The sequence below is a fragment of the Pelodiscus sinensis genome, chromosome 2, assembly GCF_052426305.1.
Source record: "Pelodiscus sinensis isolate ZL-2025 chromosome 2, ASM5242630v1, whole genome shotgun sequence".
In the NCBI taxonomy this organism is placed as follows: Eukaryota; Metazoa; Chordata; order Testudines; family Trionychidae; genus Pelodiscus; species Pelodiscus sinensis.
In genome coordinates this window covers 20,844,148-20,861,232 of record NC_143053.1, presented here as the reverse complement: position 1 = coordinate 20,861,232, position 17,085 = coordinate 20,844,148, and the positions used below count along the sequence as shown (strand labels likewise).

Sequence of the window (17,085 nt, the reverse complement as noted above, 5' to 3'; positions counted from 1 at the left end):
AGGGGGTTGCAACGGGGAGCTATAGGGCAGTGTGAGGGAATTGTGTGTGGGGGGGCTATGTGGTAGCAGGGGGTTGCAATGGGGAGCTATAGGGCAGTGTGAGGGAATTGTGTGGGGGGGCTATGTGGTAGCAGGGGGTTGCAACGGGGAGCTATAGGGCAGTGTGAGGGAATTGTGTGTGGGGGGGCTATGTGGTAGCAGGGGGTTGCAATGGGGAGCTATAGGGCAGTGTGAGGGAATTGTGTGTGGGGGGGGCTATGGAGCGGCAGGGTCTGTGAGGGGATTCCCGGAGGGGGAACAGGTGGCCAGGTAGTGACAGGCTGTGAGAGCAGCAGGGCGGTGTGAGGGAGGCTATGGGGCTGCAGGGCGGCTTGAGGAGGCGGCGGCGGCGGCGCGGTGCCGGACCCGAGCCCCCGACGGGAACTCTTTCACCGCCCGAGCCGAGCAGCGGGCGGCCCGGCCGGGCCACTGTGGAAGGCGGGGCGGAGCCGCGCATTGTGACGGAGCCGCGTCTCCGCCTCCCCTCAGGGTGGTGCTGGCGGCCGTAGGCCGAGGCCCGAGCGCGAAAGGAACATGGAGGCGGCCGCAGTGCGGGGGGCCAGGCCCGTCCGGGAGGCGGGAACAGGACTATAGCTGGTCTCTGAGCCAGAGACCGGTACGAGGCGGCGGGTCCCTGGGGATGGCGGCCCCAGGCCCCCCGCACCTGCCGGGGCTGGGCCCGCGGCTCCGGGCCGGGCTGGAAGTTGCGCTGCGGGTGCCCAGCCTCTTCCTCATCGACGCCATCTTCAACTCTTACCCCTTGCCGGGGGGCTCCCTGTACGCCGGGCTCCTGGGGGTGCTGCTGCGGCTGCTGGGTGAGAGATCCCCCTCCCCGCGCGCTGGGCTCCTGGGGGTGAAACCCCTTTCTCTGCCCTCTCCTTCCCCTGTTCGCCGGGCTCTGGGAGGGACTGCTGGGGGAGACCCGCCCCCCCGTCCACCTTGCGTTCGCCGGGGTGGTCAGGGCGAGACCCCTTCTCCTCTCCCTGTTCTCCGGCTTCCTGAGGGGGGGTTGCTGGGAAGGACCCCCCCCTTCCCATCCCTCTCCACCCTAAGTTCGCTTCCCTCTTCTCCCCACGTGCCCCAGGCTACTGCGGGGAGAGACCCTCCGTCCTTCTCCTTTCCCTGTTCGCCGGGATCCCGTGGTGCTGAGGAGGGAGACCCCTTCCTCCCTACATCCCTGTTCCCGTCGCGCCCCGGCTCCTGTAGACACTGCTAACTAACCCTTTGGCCCCTGGCTCTCTGTTCTCACTCCCTTCCCAACTATCTGCCACCCGCCCTCCTTATTGGAGCCTGCCTCCCTCCCCACTCCTGGCTTAGCCGAGTCATCCTCCCGCCTCGTGGCTGCTGCGCTCCCTCTTTTTGAGGCCTCTGTGTCTCATCCCTGCTGCCTCCTGTCTCCCCGCAACCCCTCTCTCCTTTCCCTGAGAGCCTTCCTGCCCGTGTCCTCCCTGACTCTCTGCCGTCTGACCTGAGTTCTCTAGGCTCTGTTGCCCTGTGGCTCCTTTTTAGCTGCAGAGAGCATAGATGACTGCTGTTCCCTAGTCTCCTGCTGCAAGTCTCACTTCATTGAGCTCATAGTGCTTCACTCTTTTCTATTCTCACCCTTTTCTTCCTTCTGCTTCAGCATCTCTTCCCTCCTAACAGCAGCAAGTTGAGAACTCATCACTTCTATATTCTAATTGAATTAAATTGAACCGATCTCTTTTGCTGCTCCTCTTTCCTCATTCTTTTGGTTTCTCTGTGTGATTCCTAACCTGTCAAAAAATGAGAGATTTTTGCACCCCTCCCCATAAAAATTTGAGAACTCATAAAATTTTACAATTCCATATAAGTATTAAGAATTATGATTGTGACTTTATCTAGCTAACTATGCCTGCAAGTGATACTGAAGCTAATACATTTAATGTCTCTAAAATAGGTTACACAGTGTTAAAAGGTCCCTTGTCATATGTTCATTCTGCATTACTATACACTTCTCTTTTGAGTTTTCCCTTTTCTCCATGTTTGAGATTGTAATGTTCTGTGTAGTCTAAAGATTTTCCACAAGCCTTTCCTTAGTGTCCTTACACATATCACATTCTGATAAGAGACTAAAAAACACAACAGAAATGTAGTGCTTTATTGAAGCATACTGCAAAATCTTTGAGTGTAATAGAAGAACAGCTATGTTAGGACTGGGAGGGACTTTGACAGGTCATCTAGTGTGCAGTCCCCAGCATTCAAGGCAGGACTATATAATAACTAGATCATTCCTGACTGGAGGTTTTTAAAAACAGGTTAGGAACACCTAAGACAGACATTCCACAGCTTCCCTAGACAATTTATTCCTGTATTTACCACCCTGACAAGAAGGTTTTCCTAATGTTAAACCTAAACCTCCCTTGCTGCAATTTAAGCCCATTGCTTCTTGGCCTATTCTCAGAAGTTAACAAGAAGTTTTTCACCCTCATCCTTGTAACAACCATTTGTGAACTTGAAGAATGTTATCATGTCTCCACTCAGTCTTCCTTCCTTCAGACTGAAAAAACTGAGTTTGTGTAATCTTGCACCTTGTAAAGTGTATGAAAAAGAATCCCCAGATGGGTGGGTAACCCTGGTAACTTGACGAGTCCTGTTTGATAGTGGGGAATTTTGCATTGTTTTCCTGGGTGTGCTGATTAGGGACTCTAATATGTTTATATTACAGTAATGTTCCTGGGTCTCACAAACAGGACTAGGATATTATTGTCCTATACAATCAGGGACTCTAATATGTTTATATTACAGTAATGTTCCTGGGTCTCTCAAATAGGACTAGGATATTATTGTCCTATACAATCACAGTTGAATGTTGGCAGGCAAGGCACATGTTGGCTTCATTTCTTCTTTAAACATGTTTTATAGTACCATAACTTAGCTGTAGAATTTCATTTTTGTAGTAGGACACTTGGAGTTGAAGTGGGAGAGAAGAAATTGAGAGGGAAGGTAAAAAGGGGGAAGGGAGAGAAGGATGGTGAGACGTACAAAGAGGAGAATGAGGTTGAGTAGCTGAGGAATTGCAGTGTTACAAGCAGGGGAGAGAGTTAAAAGGCAACCTGGAGCAATACGGCAGATAAGAGAGAGTAAATTTAACTGATAAAATAGAAAGTTACAAAATATGGTTTCAGAGTTGAGAGAATGCCGCTGTCCAGAGGCTGTAGTGGCTGAACTGGGTAGGCTACATGGCCTAGATGTGTGGGTTCTTTCAGTTCTAGGGTGCCTGGCTAGATGACCTTTGCTTGCCCACTGTGCTTTGCCCACCAGTTGCAGCTGGTGTCAATGGTTTTGGGAAAAAGAATCTTTCTTGTTACTGCTTTTGTCTATGTGTAGGTAAAGGGGGAGAAGGGAATAAATGGTCCCTGTGCATTAGGCAGATCTCTTTTTCCTTCCAGGACTGGAAGGCTCTGACTTACTCCCTCTGTTCCCTAACCTATTATGGGTATGACCGCAAACTGATAAATTACTTTTTTTTTTAAGTGATACTTTCTAAATGTCTCATTGAAACACCTTTCAAAGTCTAGTATGAGGCAGAAGCTTTAGGAAGTGCCTTGAATTTAATACCATATAAATGAGATTTGGTGTGTTTGTTACTAGATGATCTCTATTAAGTACATAATGACAGGATTAAGTGATTATGGCACACTTCAGATTGGTGTCTGCATGATAGGTTTTTGGAGAATTAGCATTGTAATTCTGTTTTTGTTTTTTCCCATGGAAAGTTTTGGAAGTCTCATTCCTTGAGACACTTGAAATTAAACTGGCTGCAGCACCTGATATACTGTAGGGAACAATCCTGTATTGATATAAACACACTTCCTACCCCAAAATGATGTTGACCACTTTTAATTGAAGAACCTCCTTAAAATATTCATGTATTTCATATTGATCAGTAATTAAGTGACTTGATGTGACTATTCCTTCCTGTATTTATTTTTTTCCTTTTCCCTACCCCTCAAGAAAAAAGAGCTGTTGCAGTCAATGTCTGCAAGTCAGAAACAACTTTCTAAGACATATTTTATTCAGTATTTTGTCAACTAGCTATATCTTGATACTTAAAGATTGCACTTTCCAGTTGACAAATGTGTTATTGAGATCAGCATAAACCGAAATATTCAAGTGCAAAATACATATTACTTTGTTATATTGAATTAATAGGAGAATTTTGTTGGTAAAACTCAACATGTAGGCAGTGGTAGTATAGAATTATTCTATTTTTAACAAGTTGACTTAAAAAAAATAGGTTTAAAAGCCCAGGTTAGCTATGGACGGGAGGAAAGGTTGTGTATCCCAGTGAAATTTCACTGAAACTTTTGTAGAGTTCTGTTGCGTAGTTTTGAAACAGCATTCCAGATAGTATGCCTTGTTTTGAGAAGAATGATGCTAGAACAAGAGGTATGGAAGTGCTGCAGCACCTCCTGCTTTGAAGTGGTTTTAATTATATATAGGGTTTCCAGTTTGGTTCAGCATCTCCACTTTAAAAATTGTTCCAGCACTCCTGTGGAATACTGTACAATTACAGTACATTATGGAATCCTGTTTGTTTCAATGTCTTAATTTAATTCTGCCCTTATTTACTTTACTTGGGTAAGGTGATTAAAAAAGTCAGAATGGAATTCTAAAACTATTTGCAATAAGGATGTTAAAATATGATTATATGGCTAATCGTATAGTTGATTTGCGCTGCTGCGCAGAGCAGCAGCAGAGGTAGCTCCAGGAGCCAGCTCTGGAGCCACCTCTGCTGCTGCTCTGCATTTTAAATGTAGCAAGAGCTGCTGGGCTCTTACTACATTTAAAATGCAGAGGCTCAGCAATCAGCGTGAGCTGGGACTGCTCAGTCCTGGCTTGTACTTAGTCCGCTCAGTCGTGGCGGAGCTGGGCCCCTTGCGGACAGTGGCTGTTGCCACCAAGCAGCCCCTGTCCGCGGTGGCCAGCCCTGGCTACCATGAATAGGGACTGTTTCCCAGCAGCAGCCCCTAACCACTCCCCCACTCCTGGCAGCAACAGGGGTCAGGTGGCACCCTGGAGACAGTGCCTGTGGGGAACCGGCTCTAATAGAAGCAGTAAGATGGGGGGCACCACAGAAAGAACGGGGCAAGCGGGGACTGCTTGGGTCTCCTCTCACCCTGTGCTCCCTGCAACACTTTTGCTTTTGAAATTTACAAGAATCCGGGAGGGCTCTTGTACATTTCAAAATTAGAAGCGTCACCAGGGACTGAAGCAGTCCCTGCTCATGCCCTGCCCCTTGCAGAGACGGTGCTGGGGGGAATCGCTTAAAGCCAGTTCCCCCCAACACTGGCTCCCACTCTCCTCCTCCCCCACCCATTGCTGCCTCTCTCTGATAGAAGCAGCAAGGTGGGGGAGTGACTAGTCGAATGTTTACTCTACTATCAGACTAGTTGCTAACATCCCTAATTTGCAGTCTTTCTCCAACCTCTCTGCTTAACCTATCCCTTTATCTCCCTAATAATATACTTTCCTTTCACCATTTCTTTTGGCTCCAAGTTTTCTTAAAACATTAAAATCACTTCTCGGGTCTTGCGTACCTGATGCATTAAATTGTCACTTCAGAAAGCAATATCTCCTTTTTGGGGTGTGCTGATTTGACAGGTTCATTGGAGATGTGGCTTTCTTAATCCAGCTTGCACTTGAGGAGGATTGGGAGAAGAGGCTGGCAAGAGCCAGTGGTTGTTGAAAGAGTTAGAAAATAATATGTAGAGAAGTAATAGTTCCTTCTAATATAACTCTATGGATGTTTGAATACTCTGTGAAATTTTGGGTGCCACATTAGGGATGTAATAATGTAGTCCATTAACCGAAAAGCAAAAGCTTATCGGTTAATGCTATAGACTACATGCATCCCTTCCTCGGAATTCATGAGATTAATCAACTTATTCAATTAATATTTAACGTCCCTATGCCACATTATTAGAAAGATATTGACAAATTGCTGGGAGTACAGTTGAGAATAGAAACAAGGGAATTAAAGATATAGGGATGTTAAGAGGTGGGTATTTAATCAAGTGGTCGATAAAAATTCTATCAACTACTTGATTAGTTGATAGGCAGCCCAGATTAGTCCTGGCTTGCACTGGGTATAAGACCAAATCCTGCTGCAGCTGTGAAGAGGGGCTGCTTTGCAGCAGCAGCCCCAGTATCCCCCTGCCACCTCTAACAGAGGCAGAAACAAGTGGGAGGGAGGCAGATGGTACTGGGGAGATAATGCTGGGGGGAAACTGGCTTTTAAGTTGGCTCTCCCAGCACCAGCTCCTGCTTGCCCCCCTCCCTTGTTGCTGCCTCTGATACAGAGGCAGCAAGGTGTGTGTGTGGGGAGGGGGGAGGGAATGCGAGTAGTCGACTTGACTACCCAATAAGCTGACTACCTAATAAGCATAGGCTTATTGGGTAGTTGAGTTGACTACTCCCTTACATTCCTAGTATTGATTACAGTATGAGGCAGGGAAGGACAGTAATGTTTGATGGGGGCCACTCCAAAAATTTAAGTGGTCAGGGGCCATACTGTTCCATGACATTAATGGAAGAGGAGGTGCAAAGTCTGGGATAGTGGTTGGGTGCAGAAGGGAGCTTAGGGCAAAGGATTAAGGTGCAGGAGGGGTGTAGGATCTAGGAGGGAGTTTGGGTGAAGGAGAGGGTTGTGACCTGGGTGCAGGATCTAGAAGAGGATATGGGAGTGAAAGAGAGGATTCTGACCTGGAGGAGGAGTGTAGGAGAGGGAGCAGGCTCTGGGAGGGGCATGTGACCTGTGGCAAGGGTGCAGGAGAAGTACAGTGGTTTGGATTGTGACCTGGGTCAAGAGATTAGGATGCAGGGTCTGGGAGGGGTATGGGTGCAGGAGCGGATTCTGACCTGGAGAAGGGGTACAGGGCTTGGGAGAGGGTAGTTTCCTAGGGCAGGAGTACAGGAAGGGAGGGGGTAGGGGCTGCTCCATTCAGACTGGAGTAGTTAACCTTTTAATCGGTTACATCATGTTTAACTGTTTAATCAATTAAATGGGATTTTACATCTCTAGTGCCTTCCATATTCCTGCACACCGCTTCAGAGCAGCTGTGGGGGCCATGTGCCTTTCTGGAGCCTTGAGGGGGAGGGTTACTTTGTACACTGCCCATCTTGCAAACAGGCAGTTCCCATTGACTAATGGGAGCTGTGAGATTGTGCTTGGGACTGGGGCAGTGTGCAAAGCTTTTCCCGCTACCCCCAAGCTCGCAGTTTTCAAAAACCAACACATGGCCCCTTGTGGGGGCGGAACAGGCATGGAGCTTGGCTGAGGCTCCTGCTGCCCCTGTGGACTGGGTTCTGACCATGGGCCATATTTTGCTCATCAAGTGGATTGCAACACTGAAGGTGTCAAGAAAGGAATTGGATTGTGGGGGAGGGGATGGAGGAGGAGCATGTCAGTCTTAAGCAAAGAAAATTTTGCTCCCCTATTTGCACACCCTTATCCTTCAAATCAAGTAATCCCGACCAGGCTCTCAATATATACACAAAAGTAGATAGATTTATTATTGATGATACATTTACTATAAAATCAGGGGAAAAAATGTGAGGTTGCAAAACTCGACTTCAAATAAGTGGTCACCAACCTGAAAAGGTTGCAAAATGCTGTCCTAAGCAAACTGAGTAGATTTTGTCATTTGAGTCAAACAGCCCTGAGAAATATATAAAAGAATTGCAGGATCTTACCCTAGATTTTCAGCAACTTTTTACAGATCTGGATAGGAATCAATATCCTGTATTAAAATGTATGCACAATTGTATTCTTGGCAGTCTCTCTCTTAAAATCACACTTATTACAAAAATAATTGTTTCCTCTTTTCAAACTAAGAAGTTAAATGAATTGAGCACTAGCTTATTTTATGATGTTGTAATAGCTTGACTTTTTAGAATTGAAATGAACTCAAAATAGCAATTAAAGAATGTCTGAAGATTTCAAAATATATTGATAGCAACATCTTACTTGCACTGTTCTCTACATTTTTAAAGTAATAAAAAAGCCAGTTTTATGGAAAGATTCTGGATTAACTCCAGCCTGAAGTTATCTATAGATCCACAGTTCGGTGTTTTAGTTAAAAATAGGATATTGGGCTCAATGCTGGCGTAGATGAGTGGAAATTTAGTGGTGTCTGATGTACAGAAAGACAGATTAGATGAACCAATAATGTCCCTTCAAGACTTAAAATCTATGAATCTCCCTACATTATGTCTTAACACTGATTTTGAAGGCTCCCACTTTGCCAAGATGGGGAACATAGCTAGTCTTTCTTGCAGTTTCAATAGGACTTCACAGTTGTGGTTAGTGACCCTACTGTTTTTGTTTCATTTTTGTGATGTTTATTAAAAGTAAGTTAAGTAGTCTAGTGCTTAAACAGAAAAAGTTAAATTTTAAACAGTAGCTGTATTCACAAATATTGTTATAGAAATGTTTAAAGGTAAATAAATGTTAAGGCTAAAAACTCTGAACCTGGTTACCATGAGTGTTTATAGGTAAAATGTGTAGATCTATTTTTGGCCGAAAACTTAAATTTATTTAATTCTGTTTTTTAGGAGTATTTGTATCCAGTGTTGTTCTGGTGTTGCAACAGCGAGCACTTTTCAAGTTTTATATGATCAGTTCGGCATTTCTGCTAGCTGCAACCTCAGTGTTGGTGAATTATTATGCTTCTTTGCACATAAACTTCTACAGTGCCTACTACACAGCAGCTTTTGGAATTCAGTTCCTCCCTCGTAAAGGACCTTCACTATGGATGGCACTTTCTATCCTTCAGCTTACCTTTGGAATTGGATATGTTACATTGTTAAATGTGCAGTCCATATATTCACAACTAATCATACTGGATATACTGATTCCTATTATAGGCTTGATTATTGAATTACCTTTAAATGTCAGACAGATTTTAGTCTTTATTTCAGGTCTAATTCTGACATTATATACCACAGTCATCTTAGTTATGAAAATTAAATGGTTCTATTATTCCACACGATACGTCTATCTCCTAGTAAGGCATATGTATCGCATTTATGGATTACAGCTATTGTTGGAAGATACGTGGAAAAGAATTCGTTTTCCAGCCGTGCTGCGTGTGTTCTGGCTAACAAGACTTACAGCACAAGCAGTTGTGTTAACTTATGTTGTCAAGATGGCAGAAACTGATACACAAGAGAAGTTCTACTTGATTTCCTGGGAAAATTGTTGGGAACTAGTTTGCAGTCTTATTATAAGTGGGTGTGATTCTACTTTAACTGTCTTAGGTATGAGTGCTGTAATTTCTTCAATAGCCCATTATCTGGGACTTGGTATTTTGGCCTTTATTGGATCAACTGATGAAGATGACAAGAGGCTTGGTTTTGTAGCACCTGTTTTATTTTTTATTTTGGCTCTGCAGACTGGCTTAAGTGGTCTAAAGCCAGAAGAGAGACTAGTTCGCCTAAGTAGAAACATGTGCCTTTTGTTAACTGCAGTCCTGCATTTTATCCATGGAATGACAGATCCTGTACTGATGTCTCTCAGTGCCTCTCATGTGTCGTCATTTCGCAGACACTTCCCTGTGCTTTTTGTTTCAGCTTGCCTTTTTATTCTTCCAGTTCTTCTCAGTTATATCCTTTGGCACCACTATGCACTAAATACGTGGCTTTTTGCAGTTACAGCATTCTGTGTGGAACTTTGCCTGAAAGTAATTGTTTCGATCACTGTTTATATATTATTCATGATTGATGGCTACTATAATGTTCTATGGGAAAAACTTGATGATTATGTCTACTATGTTCGTTCAACAGGCAATATTATTGAGTTTATATTTGGTGTAATCATGTTTGGAAATGGAGCTTATACCATGGTATTTGAATCAGGAAGTAAGATTCGGGCTTGCATGATGTGTCTACATGCTTATTTCAACATTTACTTGCAAGCAAAGAATGGGTGGAAAACTTTTATAAATCGCAGGACAGCTGTTAAGAAAATAAACTCACTTCCTGAAGTAAAAGGAAGTCGGTTACATGAAATAGATGATGTATGTGCAATCTGCTACCATGAGTTTACTACATCAGCTCGTATTACTCCATGTAATCATTACTTTCATGCACTTTGCCTTCGGAAATGGCTCTATATTCAAGATACTTGTCCAATGTGCCATCAGAAAGTATATATTGAAGAAAAGGAAAATGCAAATATTTCTAACAATGGGTTTGTTGCTGCACCTAATGAAAATCCTATAGAAGTTGCAGAAGCTGCTGCTGAAGCTGCAAATGAACTAAATGAAAATAATGACAGTACCGACAGTGATGATGATGATGACTGTGTGGCAGAACACCAGAACGAGACTCTTAATGTTGATTCTGACTCCCTGGGTGACTAAAAGCACTGAGCTATTTGTTTATTCAGCAACAGAATAAAAGTACCACTTCATCATTGTATACTTAAGCACAACAACAGTATCTCAGTGTTGTCTGTGAATAGTTGTCAGTCTGTGCTACTGTAAATATACCACTAATTATTTCTGGTCTCTTTCATGACTACTTAAAGTTATGTACATTATTGTACATGGAATAAAGTGTTTTCACATGTTTTTAAGACAAATTTGGATAAACACTTAATTGATATGGTGACACTTGTAATCCATCTGCTGTGCCAAAGACTGCATACTAATAATTCTGTAACAATGATATTTTGGTTGTGAGTTAAATGATTAAAGAAATGAGACCATCGGTTTTCCTAGAAGATAAATTAGAGATGAAAAGTTTTGAACAAGAGTTAATCTACCTCTAAATTTAAACACAATGTTAGCAGTAGGAATGTTAAAAATCATGTATTTGTGTATATGTGTAACCGCTGAAATTTTTAGTGGTTATGCATTTACATGCAGGGGAGCAGCCGACAGCCAGTATTATGGGGAGCTGGCTCTTAAAGCCATCTTTTCTCCTCCTCCCACACAGGCAACAGTGTGGGGTGCTGGTGGGAGCCTGTGGTTGGGAGAAGCTGGCTTAAACACCACCCTCACTTCCCCCTCCTGCCTCTGTATCACAGGCAATGGAAAGGAGGTGTGGGGTGCGTATAACCATAACATTCACCAATAAGCCTGAGCGTATTAGTTAATTGTGTAACTGAGTACACACTAACATCTCTAGTTAGCACAGAAGTTTTACAGCTGTAAAGTTCTGCTATCTCAAGATTTGTAGAAAACTTAATAGGACTTGTTTGTGGAATAGAAGAATAAAATTGCTGTGTTTTCTCGAAAACCTATATGATGGTAAACTTCATTTATAAGAAGTTACCATGTACAATAGGAATTTTGGCTTTAGCAGACTTATTTTAATCTGATAAAGCCAGAGTATGACTAGCTGCTACAGCCTACTTTTAAAATTTATCCTAGAATGTTGATGTGAGGGAAGTAGAGCTACAAACACTGTACAAAAAGCAGACCAAGCTTGTTGAGGCTTTTAGATATTCAGTATTTTTCTTACAGAGACAGGTTTAATCTTGTCATATTGTGGTATCACACTAATTTTTTCTAAATGACAAGCTTAATTTGCAGGGTTTTTTTAAATAAGAATAAGAGATTTTGTATAAAGCATGCAAAATAAAAGAAAGAAACATAACTTTACATATCTGAAAAGAAGACTTTAATAGTATTGTTGTAAAGCGTGTTGGCCAGTTCAAGTGGGTCTTCCTCTCTTACTGCTGTCATTATCTCCAAGACTTGACTAAAAAGAAAAAGGTTAATTTTACTCATCAGTTTAGTGCATGTGTACACAAATAGCTGCAAGGCGATCAAGATGGTTGGGATACTTATAGATACAAGTATACTTTAGTTTCATTTGTAAAAAGTAACTAGCTTTTACCAACTTAAAACATCAACCACTCAACTGGCAGTCTTCTAGTCTTGGATTCTTTGACAACTTGTACTTGGCCTAACTGAACAGTTAAACAACCTTATATTGTAATGAAAGTGATTCTGCTATACCAGTGAAATTTCTGCTAAACTCCCATTTTGGATAAAGTGCAGTAAGGTATCAGAAGTTCAAAGGGAGAAATAATGTCCATAAAAAGCACAGTCAATTAAATAGTTTTGAGTAGGGATGTAAAGTCCCATTTAATTAGTTAACCAGTTAAATGATTAAATGGAGGCAGGCAGGAGAGCTATTCGAGCTCTGCTAGGTTGGAGCAGCCTGGCTGGCTGCGGACATGGGCTGCTCCAGCCCATGCTGACTAACCATTCATATCCCTAGGTTATATTTTGCTTCCTCTCCACATTTATTTCTAATGAATAAATTCGTAGGTGTTTCATAATAGGCTGTTAAATGAACACTTCAAAAATATGGTATGCTAACCATAAGTCTTTAAAAGGGATGGGGAAGAAGCCAAAGGATAAGACTAGCCTAAAGAGTTGTACTTCTCAAATTGTTACCATGGGCAGGTCTGCACTTACTGGGAGATTGGCAGTGTGGTGACCGATGCCCCAGGGGTCAATTGAGCAGATCTAGTAAAGGCCCATTAAATCAACTGCCAATAAATCTCTTGTGGACTCTGGTATTCCACCAGAATAAGAAACATAAGGGAAGTTGATGGGGGAGTTTCTCTCCTTGACCCATCCTTCCCCCCTTCCCCCCTCATGGTGGAGATCTTGCAGCAACTTTACCTAAGGTATGCTATTCATGTAGCTGGAGTTGTGTACCTTAAAGTCAACATTGCCCTGCAGTGTAAACCTGATCCTAGGAGAGTCTTGACAGGTAGAGCAATGTTCTACTACTTATTTGTGCTTAGAAAAATACAGATTTCCAATTTGTAATTCCTGGTAGCCCTTCTGATTATTTAGCACTTACATAGCTACATCTGAATTAGTAAATACACTTTGGCTTAACATCTCAGGAGAAACTCAGCTAGAGCTTCAGTGCTGCCCTCTCAAGTTCTTGATTTCCACTGATGCTTCAGTTCTTAAGAAATTTTTCTGCACAGGCTGTTTGCAGGAATAACACATGAAGTGAAAGATCAGTGAGGGTCAGATTCTCAGCTGGTTGTAGGTACATTAGCTTCAGCAGAGCTACACCAATTTTCCCCACCTGAAGATCAGATCTCAAGACATTCTCACTAGGAAATCTGAAGCTGAAATTTATATTTAGACGCCTACATGAGTGGTCTGGTTTTTTTCTAAAGGTCTGTGCACCTAGCAGCTCCCCTGCACTAGAAGTTGCTCAGTGCTTCTGAAAAAACAGGCCATCATTTAAGTTCCTAAATAGAATCTCAACCTGAAGGCCATGCACTCAGACACTCAGCCAGAGAAAATTGGGGTAGCTCTACAGAAGCTTATGGTGCTACCCCAATTAACACCAGCTGAGAACCTACTGTAACTGACAATGACAACAGGGAATTTTCCCTTCATGAGAAAAGACCATCACCAGGTGGCTTATGATAAAGGCCTTATGCAGTTTATTTTAAACAGTACTTCCCACCTTACCCTCCTTGGTTAGTCTTGTAATACCTAAATTTAGGTGCGCTGCCACCCAGGGCACTCCTTAGCTCGGAGTCAGGCTCCCGTACTCTCTGAACCCATGCATGAGGGTTAGATGCCTAAAAAAAGGATTCACAAAAGCCAGCATAAGCTGAGCAAGAAGCCTCCTAAATTAACCAGTAGACTAGGCCTGAGCAAAACACCCTCCGTAGCTGCATCCAGCTATCAAGCCACCGAATCCAGCATGCAGATGCAGCAGTGAGCCTCAGGCAGACTCCCTTGCTTGTTCTGCCCCTGTATGCCGCTCAGAAAAGTGGCTGCTGGGCTGTTTGTTTTTCACAAACTCAGGGCGGGGCAGGAAGGGGAGTAGTGCTTCATGAACTGCTCCTGCCTCTAGCAAAATCCCATTGGCCCGTTTCCAGAATTTTGGTGTGGCCTCCACATCAGAAATAATAAATTCCTACTCCTGCAGTAGACAATGCCAAAGAGGTTTTGCCTAAGCCTCATTCCTCTAAGGGAGTTAGGTGCCTGCTTCCACTTAGGATTCACAACTATGAACCATTTCTTAGGTCCCTAAAATAAGCTGAACTGATTTAAGTAAGACTGTGGAGGAGGATGCTGTTCTTAAACTCTAACAAAATGTGGGAGACATTGGTTCAACATACACTTTGCCTAACTCAGAACTGAGAACACAGGTCTTCTACCTCTCAGCTGAGTAGGCTTTAGGCCAGGGGTGGGAAATAATTTTTGCAGGGGGGGGGGGGGTCACAATGAATTTTGCTTTGTGGTCACAGACTGGCTCCACTCCCCCTCCCCTGAGAAGAGGCAGAGCTGGGAACTAGCCTCCCCCCAGAGCTGTTTGGGGTCAGATATTTTGAATTTTAAAACACAGAAACATGGACTCATGGCTCATGGACTTGCTGCTACTGCATTGCCTGGCAACCAGCCAGGATTACTGCAGCTATTTAAAAGGCTTATGGCTCTAGCCCCTTCAGAATATGTTGGTGATCATGAGCCGTGAGCTATTTAAATAGGATCCTGCTACATGAGCCACTGCATGGAAATACAGTGGCATGGGCAGCAGGATATACACAGAAAATGGCCAGATGCAGTCTGCGGGCCAGACTGAAATGTTAGGCAGGCTGGATCTGGCCCCTGGGCCACATCTTGCCCAGCCCTACTCTAAGCTAATAGGATATTCTGGATGAGTGTCTCTCAGTCTCTCCTGCTGAAGCTATTTTACTTTGTGTTACATACTTAATCATCAGCCTAAGGAGAAAGTGACTCCATAGCCTAGAGGTTAGCATACTATGCTGGAAGACTCCAATGACTAAAGCCAAGTCTGTACTACAGGGGAAAGTCAGCTTCTGGTACTCAATTCCAACTATGTAAACAAAGTATCCCCAGACCCTGTCCCTTTCACACACACCAAGACCTCAGCCAGCTTCTGCACCCTCCCTTCTGCCCACACCTGCCACACTCAGAGGGGCCACCAATCTCCAGCCCTGGGGAAGCTGGTGGTGACAATAGGGGCAGGCACAGGGCGGACGGTTTGCTCCATGTGCTGGAGCTAAGTATTCCACCTCCTTTTTAAAGCTGTGTTTTTCTGGCATGCTTTTAAGTGACCCCGAGAATGCCTACCAAATTGGGACCTTCAGGCAAGACAGATGAGAGAAAGCCTAGTTTGTAAATCCCACTGGAACTTGGGCATGAAGTAGGTGCGGAGCTTCATAACTTGGTCAGCTTTGCATGTGTCCACCCTCAAGAATTTAGGCAGCAGCAGAGCAAAGGATGAGTGTGACGTAGTGGGGGTACCTGGCTGGTTTCTATGCTGCTGGCTCTGGGGTAACCCCCACTGGCTGACGTGGGTACCAGGACCCAGCAAAACAGGATGAGTCACTATGCAAACCAGTATGGCCAGACACCCCCCATGGAGAGGAACAAAGGAAGGTGGAATGCTGCCCTGGCTGGGGGGCAGGGCTGGAAGAGAGTTAGTTAGTTGCTGTCTGTGAGCATGGAGGAGACAGCCTAGGGAGAGGGGCTGGAGTTTAGGGGCCCAGTCTCCCCCCATCTCAAGGGGGCCTGAGGCATCCTAGCCCAGCTCTGTGACCAGATTACATCTGTGCTGTATCCTGGAGAGGCAATAAACTTCCTCTATTCCACCGGCTGGTGCAGTCTGTTTGTGCCAGTTCGGGGTGCAGGAGACGGGGGACCCCCAACGCGCCGTCACAATGAGGATCTAAATTTTGAATGTAGGCAGTTAATACCAAAATCTCTTTGTGGATCTAGCCTAAAACACCTTCCAGTGTCACCACACTTCATCTTAGCTGAGACTAAGGCTACGTCTAGACTACATGCCTCTGGGTGTCAACATCAAAGGCATTTGTCGACCACCCAGGTATGCCTCCTGGAATGAGGTTTACCTGGGTGGTCGACGCGTGGGTGTCAACATCAAAGGCATTTGTCGACCACCCAGGTATGCCTCCTGGAATGAGGTTTACCTGGGTGGTTGACAAATGCCTTTGATGTCAACACCCGCGCATCCAGACTACCGCGCTGAGCCGACAAACAGCTGATCGGCTCAGCGCGGTAGTCTGGACGCGCGGGTGTCGACATTAAAGGCATCGGTCGACCACCCAGGTATGCCTCCTGGAATGAGGTTTACCTGGGTGGTCGACAAATGCCTTTGATGTGGACACCCGCGCCTCCAGACTACCGCGCTGAGCCGACAAACAGCTGATCGGCTCAGCGCGGCAGCCATGTAAATTTAAATGAAGCGGCGATTATTTAAATCACTGCTTCATTTTCCTATGCCTGGTAGCCTCATCTACATGCCTCTGGCGACAGAGGCATGTAGTCTAGACGTAGCCTAAGGTAATGTAAAAAAAAAAATCAATGTAAGTTTGTTTTGTTCAGTTTACATCTGAAAATTGATATTCAGGGTTTAAGTTGGCTGCATGCTATTATGATCATTTGAAATGGTAACTGAGTTTAGTCACATTTTGACCTAAAAGTTTTATGCCTAATGTAACAGGTCGCTGACTGTCACTGAAATATGAAAATCCTTCCTCTGCCCCAATACATTATAAATAAAATTTTATCTATGGTTAGTTGCACTTTCTATCTCATGTGCTGTTTTGAAGGAAGTTCTCTGGCATGTTCTCCCCAACATTTTAACAAGATATTCACTTCTAACAGGTAAATTGAAACAGGAGAAGCTGACAAGCTTATGTGCAGAGAAGGGGAGGAGTGGGCTCTTAAACATAAATTGAGTTTCATCCAGATAACCTCTCTTAGCAGTAGCAGGGAGCAGATAAACTTTACAAGTTAGGGACATACATAAGTTTGTCAAAACATTGTTAGAAATTAATTTAAACCAAACTGTGTCCCTGTAAGGTCAGATAATGTATTGAAAAGTTTCATTACACATGGAAGTACATTATTCAAGGGCTACTACAAATTGCTATACATAAAGAACTTCTCAACATTTTATAATAGATGATACCATATCAAAGTAAGATCCATCAATCTTGTGGATTACTTGCCAAATTTATTTGGCCTTATTGGTATC

General features: G+C 44.1%; 2 protein-coding genes across 4 annotated transcripts in view; one reads left to right on the top strand and one right to left on the bottom strand.

The window, feature by feature from the left end:
• The first annotated feature begins 481 nt into the window (after positions 1-481).
• RNF139 (ring finger protein 139) lies at positions 482-10,645 on the top strand. The gene is made up of 2 exons (XM_006123585.5): positions 482-854; positions 8,617-10,645. The coding sequence occupies exons 1-2, from the start codon at positions 680-682 to the stop codon at positions 10,422-10,424; spliced, it is 1,983 nt and encodes a 660-aa protein (XP_006123647.1). The 5' UTR covers positions 482-679; the 3' UTR covers positions 10,425-10,645.
• Positions 10,646-11,529: 884 nt separating this feature from the next.
• The window catches only part of TATDN1 (TatD DNase domain containing 1), a 34,866-nt gene continuing 29,310 nt past the window's right edge, over positions 11,530-17,085 (bottom strand). For all 3 annotated transcript variants that reach the window (XM_025184930.3, XM_006123583.4, XM_075920158.2), the window contains exon 12: positions 11,530-11,769. In XM_025184930.3, coding sequence (XP_025040715.1) covers positions 11,667-11,769 — 103 coding nt within the window. In that variant the 3' untranslated portion in view covers positions 11,530-11,666. The remainder of the gene's footprint in view (positions 11,770-17,085) is intronic.